The 13072-nt window shown below is 42.7% G+C and overlaps 1 protein-coding gene across 3 annotated transcripts in view; it reads left to right on the forward strand.

Annotated features, from left to right (window-relative positions):
• Window positions 1-11098, forward strand: part of Hbs1l (HBS1 like translational GTPase) — a 74561-nt gene extending 63463 nt beyond the window's left edge. For all 3 annotated transcript variants that reach the window (XM_031380562.1, XM_031380561.1, XM_031380564.1), the window contains 4 exons: window positions 650-758; window positions 6919-7019; window positions 9846-9990; window positions 10529-11098. In XM_031380562.1, coding sequence (XP_031236422.1) covers window positions 650-758; window positions 6919-7019; window positions 9846-9990; window positions 10529-10540 — 367 coding nt within the window. In that variant the 3' untranslated portion in view covers window positions 10541-11098. The remainder of the gene's footprint in view (window positions 1-649; window positions 759-6918; window positions 7020-9845; window positions 9991-10528) is intronic.
• The last annotated feature ends 1974 nt before the right edge of the window (window positions 11099-13072 follow it).

Raw genomic sequence — 13072 nt, forward strand, 5'->3', positions numbered from 1 at the left:
GAGAGACAGGATTTCTCTGTGTAGCCCTGGCTGTCCTGGAACTCACTCTGAGACTGGCCTTGAACTCAGAAATCTTCCTGTCTCTGCCTCCCAAGTGCTGAGATTAAAGGCATGTGCCAGCACTGCCTGGCTTATTTTTTTAAAAAAAGATTTATTTATTATATGTGAGTACATTGTTGCTCTCTCAGACACCCTAGAAGAGGGAGTCAGATCTCATAATGGATGGTTGTGAGCCACCATGTGGTTGCTGTGATTTGAACTCAGGACCTTCGGAAGAGCAGTCAGGGCTCTTAACCACTGGGCTATCTCTCCAGCTCTATAAAATGTTCTATGAGAACATTTTTTTTTTTTTTTGGCTTTTTTGGCTTTTTTGTTTGTTTTTTTCGAGACAGGGTTTCTCTGTGTAGCTCTGGCTGTCCTGGAACCCACTCTGTAGACTAGGCTGACCTGGAACTCAGAAATCCGCCTGCCTCTGCCTCCCAAGTGCTGGGATTAAAGGTGGGTGCCACCACTGCCCAGCTGAGAACATATTTATTTGCTTAATTGTTGTACTTCCTTTACAGGTGGACTTTTCATGTCCATTCATTCATTCATTCATTCTCTCTCTCTCTCTCTCTCTCTCTCTCTCTCTCTCTCTCTGTTGATATAGTGTCGGCTGCATATTTTGTGGTCCCAAAGAACCCATTAAGGCTTGCACCCGCTTCAGAGCCCGGATCCTCATCTTCAGTATTGAAGTTCCTATCACTAAAGGGTTTCCTGTAAGTTTCCAGTGCTTTGTCCTTGCTTCTGTGAACCTGGGGAAGTTCTAACTCACCCTGAAACATGCTGCTTGTTTCACAGGAATGTTTTTGCTAATTCAGGAAAATAGGCTAGGATTTGAAAATAATTTTTTGGTTTGTTAATTTTGATTCTTTTATATATACATGCATATGTATGTATATATATATGCTAGTATTCTCTATATTTTATATATGGTATATATTATATATAGTGTAGTTCTATAGGTATATTCTATACATCTATCTGTATATTATTGTCTAAATCTATTCTATTTATTTTCTGTGTGTGGGTGCTTGTCCTCATGTATGTCGGTATACCATGTGTGTGCCTACAGAGGCAAGAAAGGCATGAGGTCCCCTGGCACTGGAGTTACAGGCAGTTGTAGGAATCAAATGCTGTTAATGAAATATTTATTCTAGCTTGCCCATTTATTCTAGCTAGCATTTTATTTATAAACTGTGAGCCTAGACTGGGCAGGTTCTATGCTGTTCTCACTCATATCCAGACCATGGCCCCTGCTACCTTCTGTGTGAGTCTCACCTGGACTGCTTTTGCTCCATCAGCCTGTCCTCAGGACGCACTTCTCCTGATCATGCATTCCTGGTCCATCGGCTTCTTGTGGCCTCCTCCCCTCTCCATCTTCTCTCTCCTTTTTCCCTGTGGTCTCTCTCAAGACCTCTCACTTGATTCTCAGGTCCTGCATTTCTGTCTCTGCCCAATCACAGGCCTTTTATCAATCAGTCACTTTAAATTGGGGAGCAAGGTTTATACAACAAAGACCAGTGTACATGAGCAGGACTGGTCTGGGTGGCAGCCAGATTTGGGGTTCAGGATCTAGCATTTGTATACATAGCAACAGGCCAACCCCTAATAGAGCCCAGGTCCTCTGAGAGACACTGCTCCAGCCATAATTCGATTCTCAAGTTTGAGAACTTTTTTGAAGAGAAGGTATTTTTCACAATAAGTTGATTCAAACTGCTGGCAATATAGTTTTTATGGGGGAGATGATAGACTTTTTACTAAATAGTAAGGCTTACTAGTATTTTTTAATTTGGTGCTTCTATTTGTTTATTCTCAGTATTTTTGATTACAAAAGTGATTAACTTTAAAGGTTAGAAAGCTACAGAAATATATAAAATAAGAGTATTCTGTGATTGGCATAAACTGTAGATACCTTCTGTTAGTATGTAGATAGCCTGTTTCATGCTTACATGCTGTCTACCCAGCATGAGTGTGTTGCATGTAGTTTTACTCTACTGTCTTTGCTCCTGGACTAGCCTTGCTACCAGCCCCTTCTCAGCTTCCCTTTAATCCTCAGATAAAACACACACACACACATACACACACGTTTGTTCCTTTTCAACTTGTCTTAGGACACAGTTGCTGGGCATTACTATCTCCTGCCTGGAAAAGCATTGCCCCTAATAAAATTTTTATCTCTGTGCCTCCCACCTTCCCTAAACTTCCTTGTCCCACCTTGCCCTTCCTGGGGCCCAAAAGGCCCTCCTGTACCTTCCTCCAAGCATTTGTCCTCCAGCCTTCTTTATTGACAGATCAAGAACCAATTGGGGAACAGGACCTTAGCATCAGCACCACTCCCTTCATGTGTGCACATGAGATTTCAGGTGTGCCTGGAGCTCTGTCCATGTAGGTGAGCTCCGGCTGTGCTAAAGCCGCTCATTCAGACACCGCATGAGGTGACTGCACTCGAGCAGTTTCTCTGTGGGATGGGCAATTTTTTATAGTGTTTCTCATCCTAGAAAGATGTTACTTGTGGGTTTCTATGTCGTGTGTAGTTTCCTTCTCGTGGACTTAAGACCACACTCTCATGCAGTTCTCTGCATTTGTAACTTAAGAGTCAGGCAATTCCTTCCCCATCAGATCAGTGTGCAGATACTCCATGACAGCAGAGAGTGAGTGTGTCTCAGTGAGTTTAGGTACTCAGCCTTGATCGTTAAAGTCCCCGTCACCACACAGAGCCCTTGTTTTTCAGAAAAGCCGTTATTTATATAAGTATGCACTATTATTAGTGTCAAACTGACACCTTATTCCAATCTAGGAAGATGTGCAGCCCGGATTTACTAATTATACGGATTATACGTTTTATTTCGATCTTGAGCCTGGGAACTCTTTCAAGAGAAGAAGTGAAGCAGGAATAGGAATTGATCTTTTAACTTACTAAAGCTTTGATGGTGTTTGAGGAACCAGGAAGAAACTTACATAGGACACTCAGATTCACCTTATGTATGACTCTTATTTCTGTATAAATGTACTCATGTTTATTAGACATTTAAATACTTTCATAAGCATATTGTATTTTTATTCACTTTTTAAAAAGTGTTTCACAAAAGAGTCGTTAGAATTGAATATTTTATTGTTAACCAGGTAGGACTCCTATATCAATGAGTAAGTAGGTCACAGTTAATTGCTTTTGAATGAGTGAAGCAGGTTCCTGGGAAGCAGGGCTGTGGAGGTGCGTTCACTCACGGAGTGATGAGTGCTTGCCAGTGGACGGAGTAACACTGTCTTCCTGCTGATAGTTCCTTAAAAACTAGCATCAGCTGAAGCTGTTCAGCTGTTTTAAGAGACGACAGCAGTGCTTCTCACCTCCCTAACGCTGGGACCCTTTAATACAGTTCCTCATGCTGGGGTGAGCCCCACCATAGAATTATTTTTGTTGCTATTTCACAACTGTAATTTTGCTGCTATCATGAATTGTAGTGTAAATATATGATATACAGGATATCTGATATGGGAACCCAGCCAAAGGGACAGTCCATACCAGAGGGGTCGCAACCCACAGGTTGAGAACCACTGCTGTTCAGCTTATCAGGATAAAATTGGAATGGGAAAAGTAGTCATATCTACTTTCCGTGGTAGAAGGAAATTAAGATAATCCTTCTTAAATAATTAAAAGTTTTTTAGTTAGCACTTAATTCTGCAATGATACGTACACAGGTATGTGTAAATTTCCCTTAGTTGTTATGGTGAACTATATATACACTTTATAGAGGAAATTATAGGATGTATTTATATTTTATTTTTGTAGTTACTGTATCTAAGAAAATTTGCATTGTTAATAACATGATTCAGTGTACTCTGTATTATATAACCATTGCAGCTGTCCATCTCAAGAACTTTATCCCCAGACTAGAGTCTTGCAGCGCTTGTTCTGAGTATAATTTAAGAGGACATGCTAGTTAGCAAGTGTCTTCTCACTCTCAGTGCCTGCGGTGTGATTAATAGTCTTAATTTTGAAGAAATCCAGTTTCTTTTCTTATCTGTGCGTTTGGTGGCAAGTCCATGAGCTCAGGGTTAGAGCCAGCATCACAAAGTCTTTGCCTGGATTTTCTTTGAGAGCTTTGTGGTTTGTCTTGTACGTTAGGCCCCTGATCAGTTTGCAGTTGATCATGTGGTGCTAACAGAGCCTCATTGCCATTCAGTCCTTTACATTTGCTTATCCAGTTTCCTAGCAACATCTGCTTAAGAAAAAAAAACTTGTTATTTTCCCCAATGAGCAATGTTGGCACCTTTGTTTAATATCAGATGGCCATATATTTGCTGATTTTTTTAAAAAGGCTATTTAAGGAAGATTATTTATTAGTTGCCTAGCATTAAGGCTTAATAAAACACTGATGATTTGGTTCTCATCAGCACCAGTGAAGCAAAGGCCAGCCCCTGACGCCCTTAGGCCAGTGTCTTTCAGAATTGAGAAATGCTAAGAATTTTATCAGAACACAGAATGCACACATGCTGTTTAAAACTCTTCACAGGAAGAGGCAACACAAGGCAATAATACCCAGCACCACGTCTGAAACACACTGCTTCTCTTGTAACTTGTTAATGTCAGGAACACGTGAAAGACAACACACTTCATTGCTTGAATAGGCTTACAGCAGCTTTAGGAGAAGTACTCTTGGGTTTTCAGATTTAGGGGGTTTGAGAATTGTGAGTAGAGATTCTGCACCTGTGTTGGCATTGTCCATATTTACAGATGAAGTAAACTCTTGTTCCCTTGTCACTAGGTGACTAGGAAAGGTCAGGCCAGGACCCAGTCTATTGTCACTTTCACTGTGAGACATGATACACTTTCCAGTTACCACAGTGCTGGAGATGGTTCTACATTATTAATGACTTTGATTTATATATGATATTAAGACATCAAGATGATATACAGTAAAATCTCATTTTAAAATAGACGTCTCACTTATATCCAACGGGTTTTTTGTTTTAGCTAATACATGATGCTGTAGAAAAGAACAAAAAATGAAACCTAAGCCCGTCCGTTCACAGCCCATTTGTTAGTCCTGGTGTTATTCTAGGATCTACACACAGCTCAGTAAATGGTGGGAGGATCTCAGTGAGGTTCATGAGGGTCACGTGCATTTTCTCTGGCATTTGGGGGGCCATGAAGACATAGTCATGTGTGAGGTTAGTAGGGAATCTTTGGTCCTGAAGAGATGTCTCTTAGATTCTTAGTCTTATGTTTATCTCTCAGTGTAACATTTTAAGATCTGCAGCCATTGAATACTTGGACTTGGTCCTCTCTGCAGCACGTGGCTGCCGGCTGCCTGCTCAGGAACTTTTTTTTTTTTTTTTTTTTTTTTTTTTTTTTTTTTTTTTTTTTTTGGAGTCTTTGTACTTCACATCATTAAGGACCACTGAAAAAGAAGATCGGTTTACCTTTTTGGAGTACTAGAGTTTCAGCTTGCCATTATTGCTTTTGATACAACTTACAGAAGGTTCCCAAAGTCTAGGCTTGCACATTCACAGCTCCCTGCACAATTTTTATTTCCTTTATTCACTCTTCTTCCAGGATGGGGATAGGACCCAATAACAAACAAGTGTGTGATGTGCAAGCCCTCTGCTACACAGCTGCGTCCCTTGGTGGCTTCTCTTTCCCACAAGTGCAAACTATTGTGGTTAGGCAATTCCAGATACAACATGTCTGTTTTGAAAAATGGCCCAAAATGATGCTTACAACGCACTTAAAGTGTGCTGGCTTTCTCCTTCCTGAGAATGTGGTCTTGCACTCTTCTCAGACTGTAAGCAGGCTGGCAGCACACTCAAAGCAAATGATTTGAGTAAGGATAGTTGTCTGTGTTTTGACTGATTGGAACCTGCCGAAGCTTCCTCTTTTTTTCTTCATAAAAGCTTTTATAAAACAGAAAATTGTGCCCATGTGTTATTTCTACAGGACTCTTAGTTAACCAACATGGGAAGAGCCAGGGATTTGTAGTCTCAACTGTTTTCAGGTATGAAGTTCAAGCTGACATAAGTTCCATAGCCACATTAAATGATAACTTTCTGCTGTTCCCTTCATGTAAACTTAGTCAGCAATAGTCAGTGTATGACATAATCATGTGATGCCAGCTGAGAGCAGGAGTGTTGAGGGTGGGATGTTTGTAGATGGTCTGATGTCTGGACATTGCCCTGTGCTGGCTGCTGTTGATCCCAATGGCATCTGAGCATCCTCATTTTAGTGAACAGAGCCTTGAGTAGATAAGTTAAGGAAGTTGGCCCAGGTGAAAGTGATTTGAACCCTTGTCTGTTACACTTTAGAACTATTATTGCCTCTAAATTCTGTCACACACAAGGTACTCAAGATGCTTATAAACGTTGCTCTCCTTCATTATTTCTGTATATGGAATATATTATTCTTGTGGCCCAAGAATAGATTAGTGATCACTGCTGAATATGGCAGATCCTCCTCCCTCCCTCGTTACTCATGATGAAGCAGTTCATTTGCTGAACATCTGTGCTTCTGGACCCTTTACCTCATCCTGCCCCAAGGCTGTAAAAGCATAGGCCACGGAAATTGGCCTGCAGACAGATGGAAATGAAAGGCTTCTTAGAGTCATTTCCTACGGCTCCTTATGATGTCGCCATGGTGGTAAGTCCTATAAAGAGTAGCTGCTTTTAACCTTTTCAGTGATTCCAAGAGGGACGGGACAGGAAGGCTGTATGGCCTACTGAAGTTCACACGGGTGCAGGCTAGAAAGTTGAAGGAGCTTTTCACTAGGTAGTAGGAAGTGATGGAGCTGTGGTGACTGCCGAGTGCTTTGTCATGTGCCAAAAGCAAAGGCTGACTGCTGTGGCAAGGAGTTCTCAGTGTTCCTGTTTGTCTGTGTATTTTAGGTGCTGTTACACTACCAAACCGTCAGCGAGCCTGCTGTTATTAAGCGATTGATTAGTGTCCTAAACAAAAGTACTGGTGAAGTCACAAAGAAGAAGCCCAAGTGAGTGTTTCAATGCAGAAACATAGACGCTAATAGCGTAAGCAGTTCCCTACAGGCCAGCTGAGTGTGTGCTGGGTGAGTGGGCTCCACAGGCCCTTTTCTACTGATCACTTTTCACTGACTAGGAATATACATAGATAACATTTAAGGGATGGGGAGAGAGCTCAGCTGATAAGTTGTGTGCTTGCTGTGCAAGGATGGGGACCTGAGTCTTGTCCTCAGAACCCAGAAGAGGGCTAGGTGTTGGTACCCACTTGTAATGGCAGCATGCAGGAAGCAGAGCCATGCAGATCCCTGAAGCTCACTGGCCTGCCAGCCTGTCTTAATCGCCAAGTGTATTAAGAAACCCAGTCAAAGAACAAGGTGAACAGTGCTTGAGGACTGCCATCCAAGGTTGACTTTTGGCTCCGCATGTATGAACACACATGTGCACATTCACCTGCACATACATATGCAAACATACAGACACAAACATGAGAGCTTTAGTTTAGGAGTGTTAGATGTGATTAAAGTTATGTATGGTAGTGATGGGAGTTACAAATAAAAATATAGATGTGTATGCATCGAGACACAGATATTGATGGAGCAAAGACATTACAAATGCTAGTCTTATATTATTTTTTTTTAAAAATTTAAATTTATTTACCTTTATGCACATTGATGTTTTGCCTGAATGTATGTCTATGTGAGAGTGTCAGATCTTAGAGTTATAGACAGTCATGAGCTGACACGTGGGTGCTGGGATTTTAACACAGATCCCTGTAAGAGCAGTCCCTTAACCATTGAGCCATCTCTCCAGCACCAAGTCCTATGTTCTTAAAGATGAATTTTAATTTGTTGCCACTTGTTTTAGATTTTAGTCTTGTGCTTCCCTTGACTCTGTCATCTGTGCTGTGAGCTTGTCCCCCAGTGTAAGAAAAGGGTCCCTGCATGTTCCAGCCTGTGATGTAAGCTTGCTCCTGTCCACATGCCCTTTTCCTGCGGTGATTACCTCTGTCTTGGTGTTCTGATTATTGCTTAGTGTCTAGGCCAAGTCTGCACAGTTCTTTGATTGACACAGTATGTACTTTCTGAGAAACTAAGCATCCTGTAATAAAAATAAAGTACATATTGCAAAATACAGACTCTTATTTGGTACAAGTTAAGGCCATCCCAGTTTGCTTGGCTGCCTGCAATTTGGAGTTTCCCTCATCTTGAGCCTATGGGGAATCCCACCCAAAATCCCCTTCTTTTCTCACCTTGTGCACCTGTGTACGGGTACCGCCTGTGGAGAGAGTCTCCACACTGAGGGCAGTTTGCTCAGGAGGAAGGGCTGCTCTGCCTCTCTCTTGAAGGAGTCCTTAGCTCCTCACATCAGTGTGTACTGTGATGCTCTGGGAAGCAGCATACTAGAAGGGTGGCATTTCTCAAGATGCCTGCTTTCTAGGCTGAGTATTTTCTGTGAGTTATATCCTCAGCAATCACATGAAGCAGGAAAGCAACACAGCTTTCAAGTGACAGAGACAGGATTTCTTTCCTTTTTCTTTTCTTTTTTCTTTTAATGTAACTGTGCCATTCTCTCTCTCTCTCTCTCTCTCTCTCTCTCTCTCTCTCTCTCTCTCTTTCTCTCTCTCTCTCTTTCTCTCTCTCTTTCTTCCCTTCTTTCTCTCTTTTATTTTTATTTATTCACTTTATATCCTGCTCAGTGCCCCTCCTCCAGTCACCCCTCCAACAATTCTTTCTCCCTTCCCTTGTCCTCTGAGGGTGGAGACCCCTCCTGGGTGTCCTCCCCTGACCCTGGCACATCAAGTCTCTGAAGTGCTAGGCACTTACTCTCCCACTTGAGTCTAGACAAGGCAGTACAGCTAGAGGAACAGATCCTACAGGCAGGCAATAGCTTTAGGGACAGCCCCTGCTCCAGTTGTTCGACACTCTCATGAAGACCAAGTTGTACGTCTGCTACGTATGTGCAGGGAGGCCTAGTTCCAGCTTGGGTATGTTCTTTGGTTGGTGGTTCAGTCTCTGATAGCCCCAAGGGTCCAGGTTAGCTGACTCTGGTCTTCCTGTAGAGTTCCTATCTCCTTTAGGGCCTACAGTCCTTCCCCCTGCTCTTCCAAAAGAGTCCCCAAGCTCCATCTACTGTTTGGCTATGAGTCTCTGCATCCCTCTGAGCCAGCTGCTGGGTGGAGCCTCTCAGAGGAGAGGAGTTGTATGTCTGGGCTCTATGACCCAAATGACTATGTGGTGACCTTTTCAGTTGATACTGGCTCATTATATCTACTTTTGAGGTTTTTTTTCCCTGTACCTGCTACAAGATCTAGTATAATATACTTAGCATGTGTGAGGTCCATGGTTGAACCCTTGAACTGCGAAAAAAGAAAAAAAATACATTTAAAAAGAGGATTAAGTGTTAGGATCCTGATAATATTAAACTTTAGTATCATTTACTTTATTAGATAGCTAAACTTCTTGACTTCTCCCAAGGAATGGTAGCATGGATTGAGATGGGTGTTTGAGCATTATGGGGGATAGGGTATAGTGGGCCTGAAGGGAGCCGATAGAGGTCTGTTTTAAGATTGGCCTACACACACACACACACACACACACACACACACACACATGCACGTACGCACGCACGCCCCTGAGATCTACTTAATGGTTCATAAATCTAGAATTACTTTCCTTTTAGCCTAGAAAAATTCAAAGGTCTATGCTTGTATTTAAAACACACACACATGCAGCTTTTTCTCCTGGATTTGGAAGTCTGAGTGGATTTGCTGACTGGGTGTGAACTACTCACCTTTCCTGTGCTCATCTGTTCCTTCTATCTCCCTGCACTCCTAACAGGTTACTGACCAAGGGCCAGAACGCCTTGGTAGAGCTGCAGACACAAAGACCAGTGGCTCTTGAGCTCTACAAAGACTTCAAGGAGCTGGGGCGGTTTATGCTGCGTTATGGTGGCTCCACGGTAGCTGCCGGTGTTGTCACTGAGGTATCTGCTATGTCCAGTTAACTTTGTCTGTTTTACCTTCCAGAGGTTTTATGAGCTGAGGTTTTATGGCTTAAAGGAATATACAATATTGGAGCAAGGAATTAAAATTTATACTAAAATAGTTTTTAAATGATAAGAGGAGAAAAGTATATACTTACAGTCAGGTGACTGGGAGTCCTGATTTTATTTAGTAGAAGAAGCCATATTTCTTTAACTTACTGGCTTTCAGTGATTTCAAATAATTTATCCAAAAATTTGAATAAATGTAGTTGTAAACATTTTCTGAAACTTATCTTTTGTATGTGACAAAATACAATGATATTTGAAGGGGTTAGCTAGAACTGAACCAGGAAATCTCAGTAGTTCCTACTTCTTCTACACCCTCATAAGTAATATGAATATTTTATCTTAAAATTAAAAAGCTAAGTATCAGGGCAGGGGCGGGAACTAGTGAGGGAGGGATTCACCCATGCCGCTGCCACTGCAGTTGTTGTGAAGTGTCTCAAATGCTAGCAGCATCTTCTTCTTTATTTTACAGATAAAAGAGTGACGGGTCCAGTCCTCACCGTGTTTCCAGATGAGCTAGTCAGCCCCTGAGGCACTCAGTGGTGCCACTAAGGAAACCGCATGCAGGCATGATTGTGTAGATGAGAGAAAGTACAGTTAGCTGCCAACAAGTGTTAACGATCACTCTGCAGAACTTCCAAGTTGCCAGCACTGTCCTTTCATTTCTTCCCTTTTGGGGTGGCAGTAAATACGTTTGTTGTGCTGAGACTTGTGGGAAGTACCAGAAGGCATTTAACTCAGCGACCGACTTCCAGCCAAACCAAACCATTTTGTGTTTCATTCTCCTGCTGTGTGTGCTCTAAGGAAGCGGTGTATCTTAATGGGCCTTGGAGAGGCCACATTTGACCTGGTGCTTTTTTTAGTTAACACTAAGAAAAGATTTACTGAAGGTAACAGTAAAACTATTTTGTGCTGAAAATGAAACCGTCCATCAAGTCTGCCTTCTGGAGTGTAATTTGAAGTGACAGAAACCTGTACTTAGGTCACAAAGATGCTATTTAAGTTGAGAAGCCAGCTAATAAAATGCCTTAGTTTGAATGTATTGAAAAAATGTGTTTTATTTCTTATAGATATGATTCCTCATAGATAGGGCAGAGTCTCTGCCCTGTCCCTAGATGAGACTTATAGATATGATTCCTCATAGATAGGATGGAGTCTCTGAAAAAACAAAGCCAGGTGGTGGTCATGCACACCTTTAATCCCAGCAGTTGGGAGGCAGAGGCAGGCAGACTTCTGAGTTCGAGGCCAGCCTGGTCTACAGAGTGTGTTCCAGGACAGCCAGGGCTACACAGAGAAACCCTGTCTCGAAAAAACAAACAAACAAACAAACAAAAAAACACCAGGATGGAGTCTCTGCCCCGTCCCCAGATGAGACTTATAGATATGATTCCTCTTAGATAGGGCGGAGTCTCTGCCCTGTCCCCAGATAAGACTTGGGCACTGTGTGGGCTCCTTTCACCCAAGAGTTCTCTGACTGATGTGATTTTATTTTGGCTTTTTATGCTAATGGTGAACCAAGTTTAATCTTAGCCACTTCTAACCATACCTTGGGTTTTCCGTTCCTTTGGAATTGATTATTGACCATGTCTAGGTTTTCTATCCATATAATAGGCTGTGCTCCTTTATGAATAAGACTGATTTTCTTCAAAGTATCAACAACAAACTTGAAGGGTTATTGATTTAGCAGTGATTTGTTGGGTCATTTCTCAAGTCAAAGAAATTACCAGTTTAGAAGTCTGACAGCTCCAGGACAATGTTCCTTCTGGGCTTCTGGGCTTCCACAGTTCCCCAGGCAGGCCAGCGTGGAGCTCTGGCTGTACCCCTCTTGGGTTGGTGGGCTTGCGCAGTTCCCAGGCCAGCATGGAGCTCTGGCTGTACCCCTCTTGGGTTGGTGGGCTTGTGCAGTTCCCCAGGCCAGCGTGGTGCTCTGGCTGTCCCCCTCTTGGGTTGGTCCCTGGGCTTCCGCAGTTCCCCAGGCCAGCGTGGTGCTCTGGCTGTCCCTCTCTTGGGTTGGTCCCTTTCTCTGGGTGGACCCCAATTGGGCTGTGGTTTCCCATGGAACACTCAGCTCTCTAGCTCACTTTCCAGCCCTTTTCTGAACCATGCTGTGCTTAGGAGAAGCCATGGCTGCTGTGCCTTGAGGCCCTGGCAGAACCATCTTTTCTATTTAGTGGAGGCTTTTTTACAAACAGCAGACTTTTGCACTGTCTCTCAGCAGTTTCCTGCTCCTTAGCTAGGAAATCATCTTCCACCTGGGAATTCCCAGGTTCTAAGCTTGGATTTCTAGCCCAACATTCAGTGAGCCATTTGTAACCAAGGTCTTTCCTACCCTCATCCCAGTTCCCTCTAAGACTTATTTACGAATAAACGCCTATAGGGGCCATAAGCTTGGGTTTATTCTCTCACTAACTTGTTGTAACATATAATTATGCATGCCACGTGGCTGGTTGCCTCTCTTCAATTTCATATATTTGTCTCAGAGTCCCAAGGAAATCTTCCCACCTTAACTCCCAATCTCTCTGCTGGATGTCCCACCTTGTAATCCTGCCTGAGCTCATTGGCCATCAGCTTTTTATTGACAGGTGATGTGTCTACACAGTGTACCTGTTTGCTCTGGTAGTCATCTGCCTCTGAGATCTATAGACTATTCTGTAGTGACAGATTGTAGACAGAGCATGGTGGTTGTACACTTTATTCTTAAACCCCCTATCTACAGCAGGGACAGGCCAGAAGAGAGTGTATGGAGGAATCCCCAAGCCCTTGCATTCACCAGCCATGATTGGGGTTTTTCCCTGGGACAGGTTCACAGCAGTGTAAAGTGAACATAACTTAAGGCAGAGCAGAGAATTGTCATGTGCTGAAATTCAGGGTTCTACTAAAACAGTGGTTTGATATATGTATATTACTTAGAAACATGATAAAATAACATTTTAAGTTAAGAATGTAGCATAGCCGGGCAGTGGTGGCGCATGCCTTTAATCCCAGCACTTGGGAGGCAGAGGCAGGCGGATTTCTG

The sequence above is a fragment of the Mastomys coucha genome, unplaced genomic scaffold (genome assembly GCF_008632895.1).
Source record: "Mastomys coucha isolate ucsf_1 unplaced genomic scaffold, UCSF_Mcou_1 pScaffold2, whole genome shotgun sequence".
In the NCBI taxonomy this organism is placed as follows: Eukaryota; Metazoa; Chordata; class Mammalia; order Rodentia; family Muridae; genus Mastomys; species Mastomys coucha.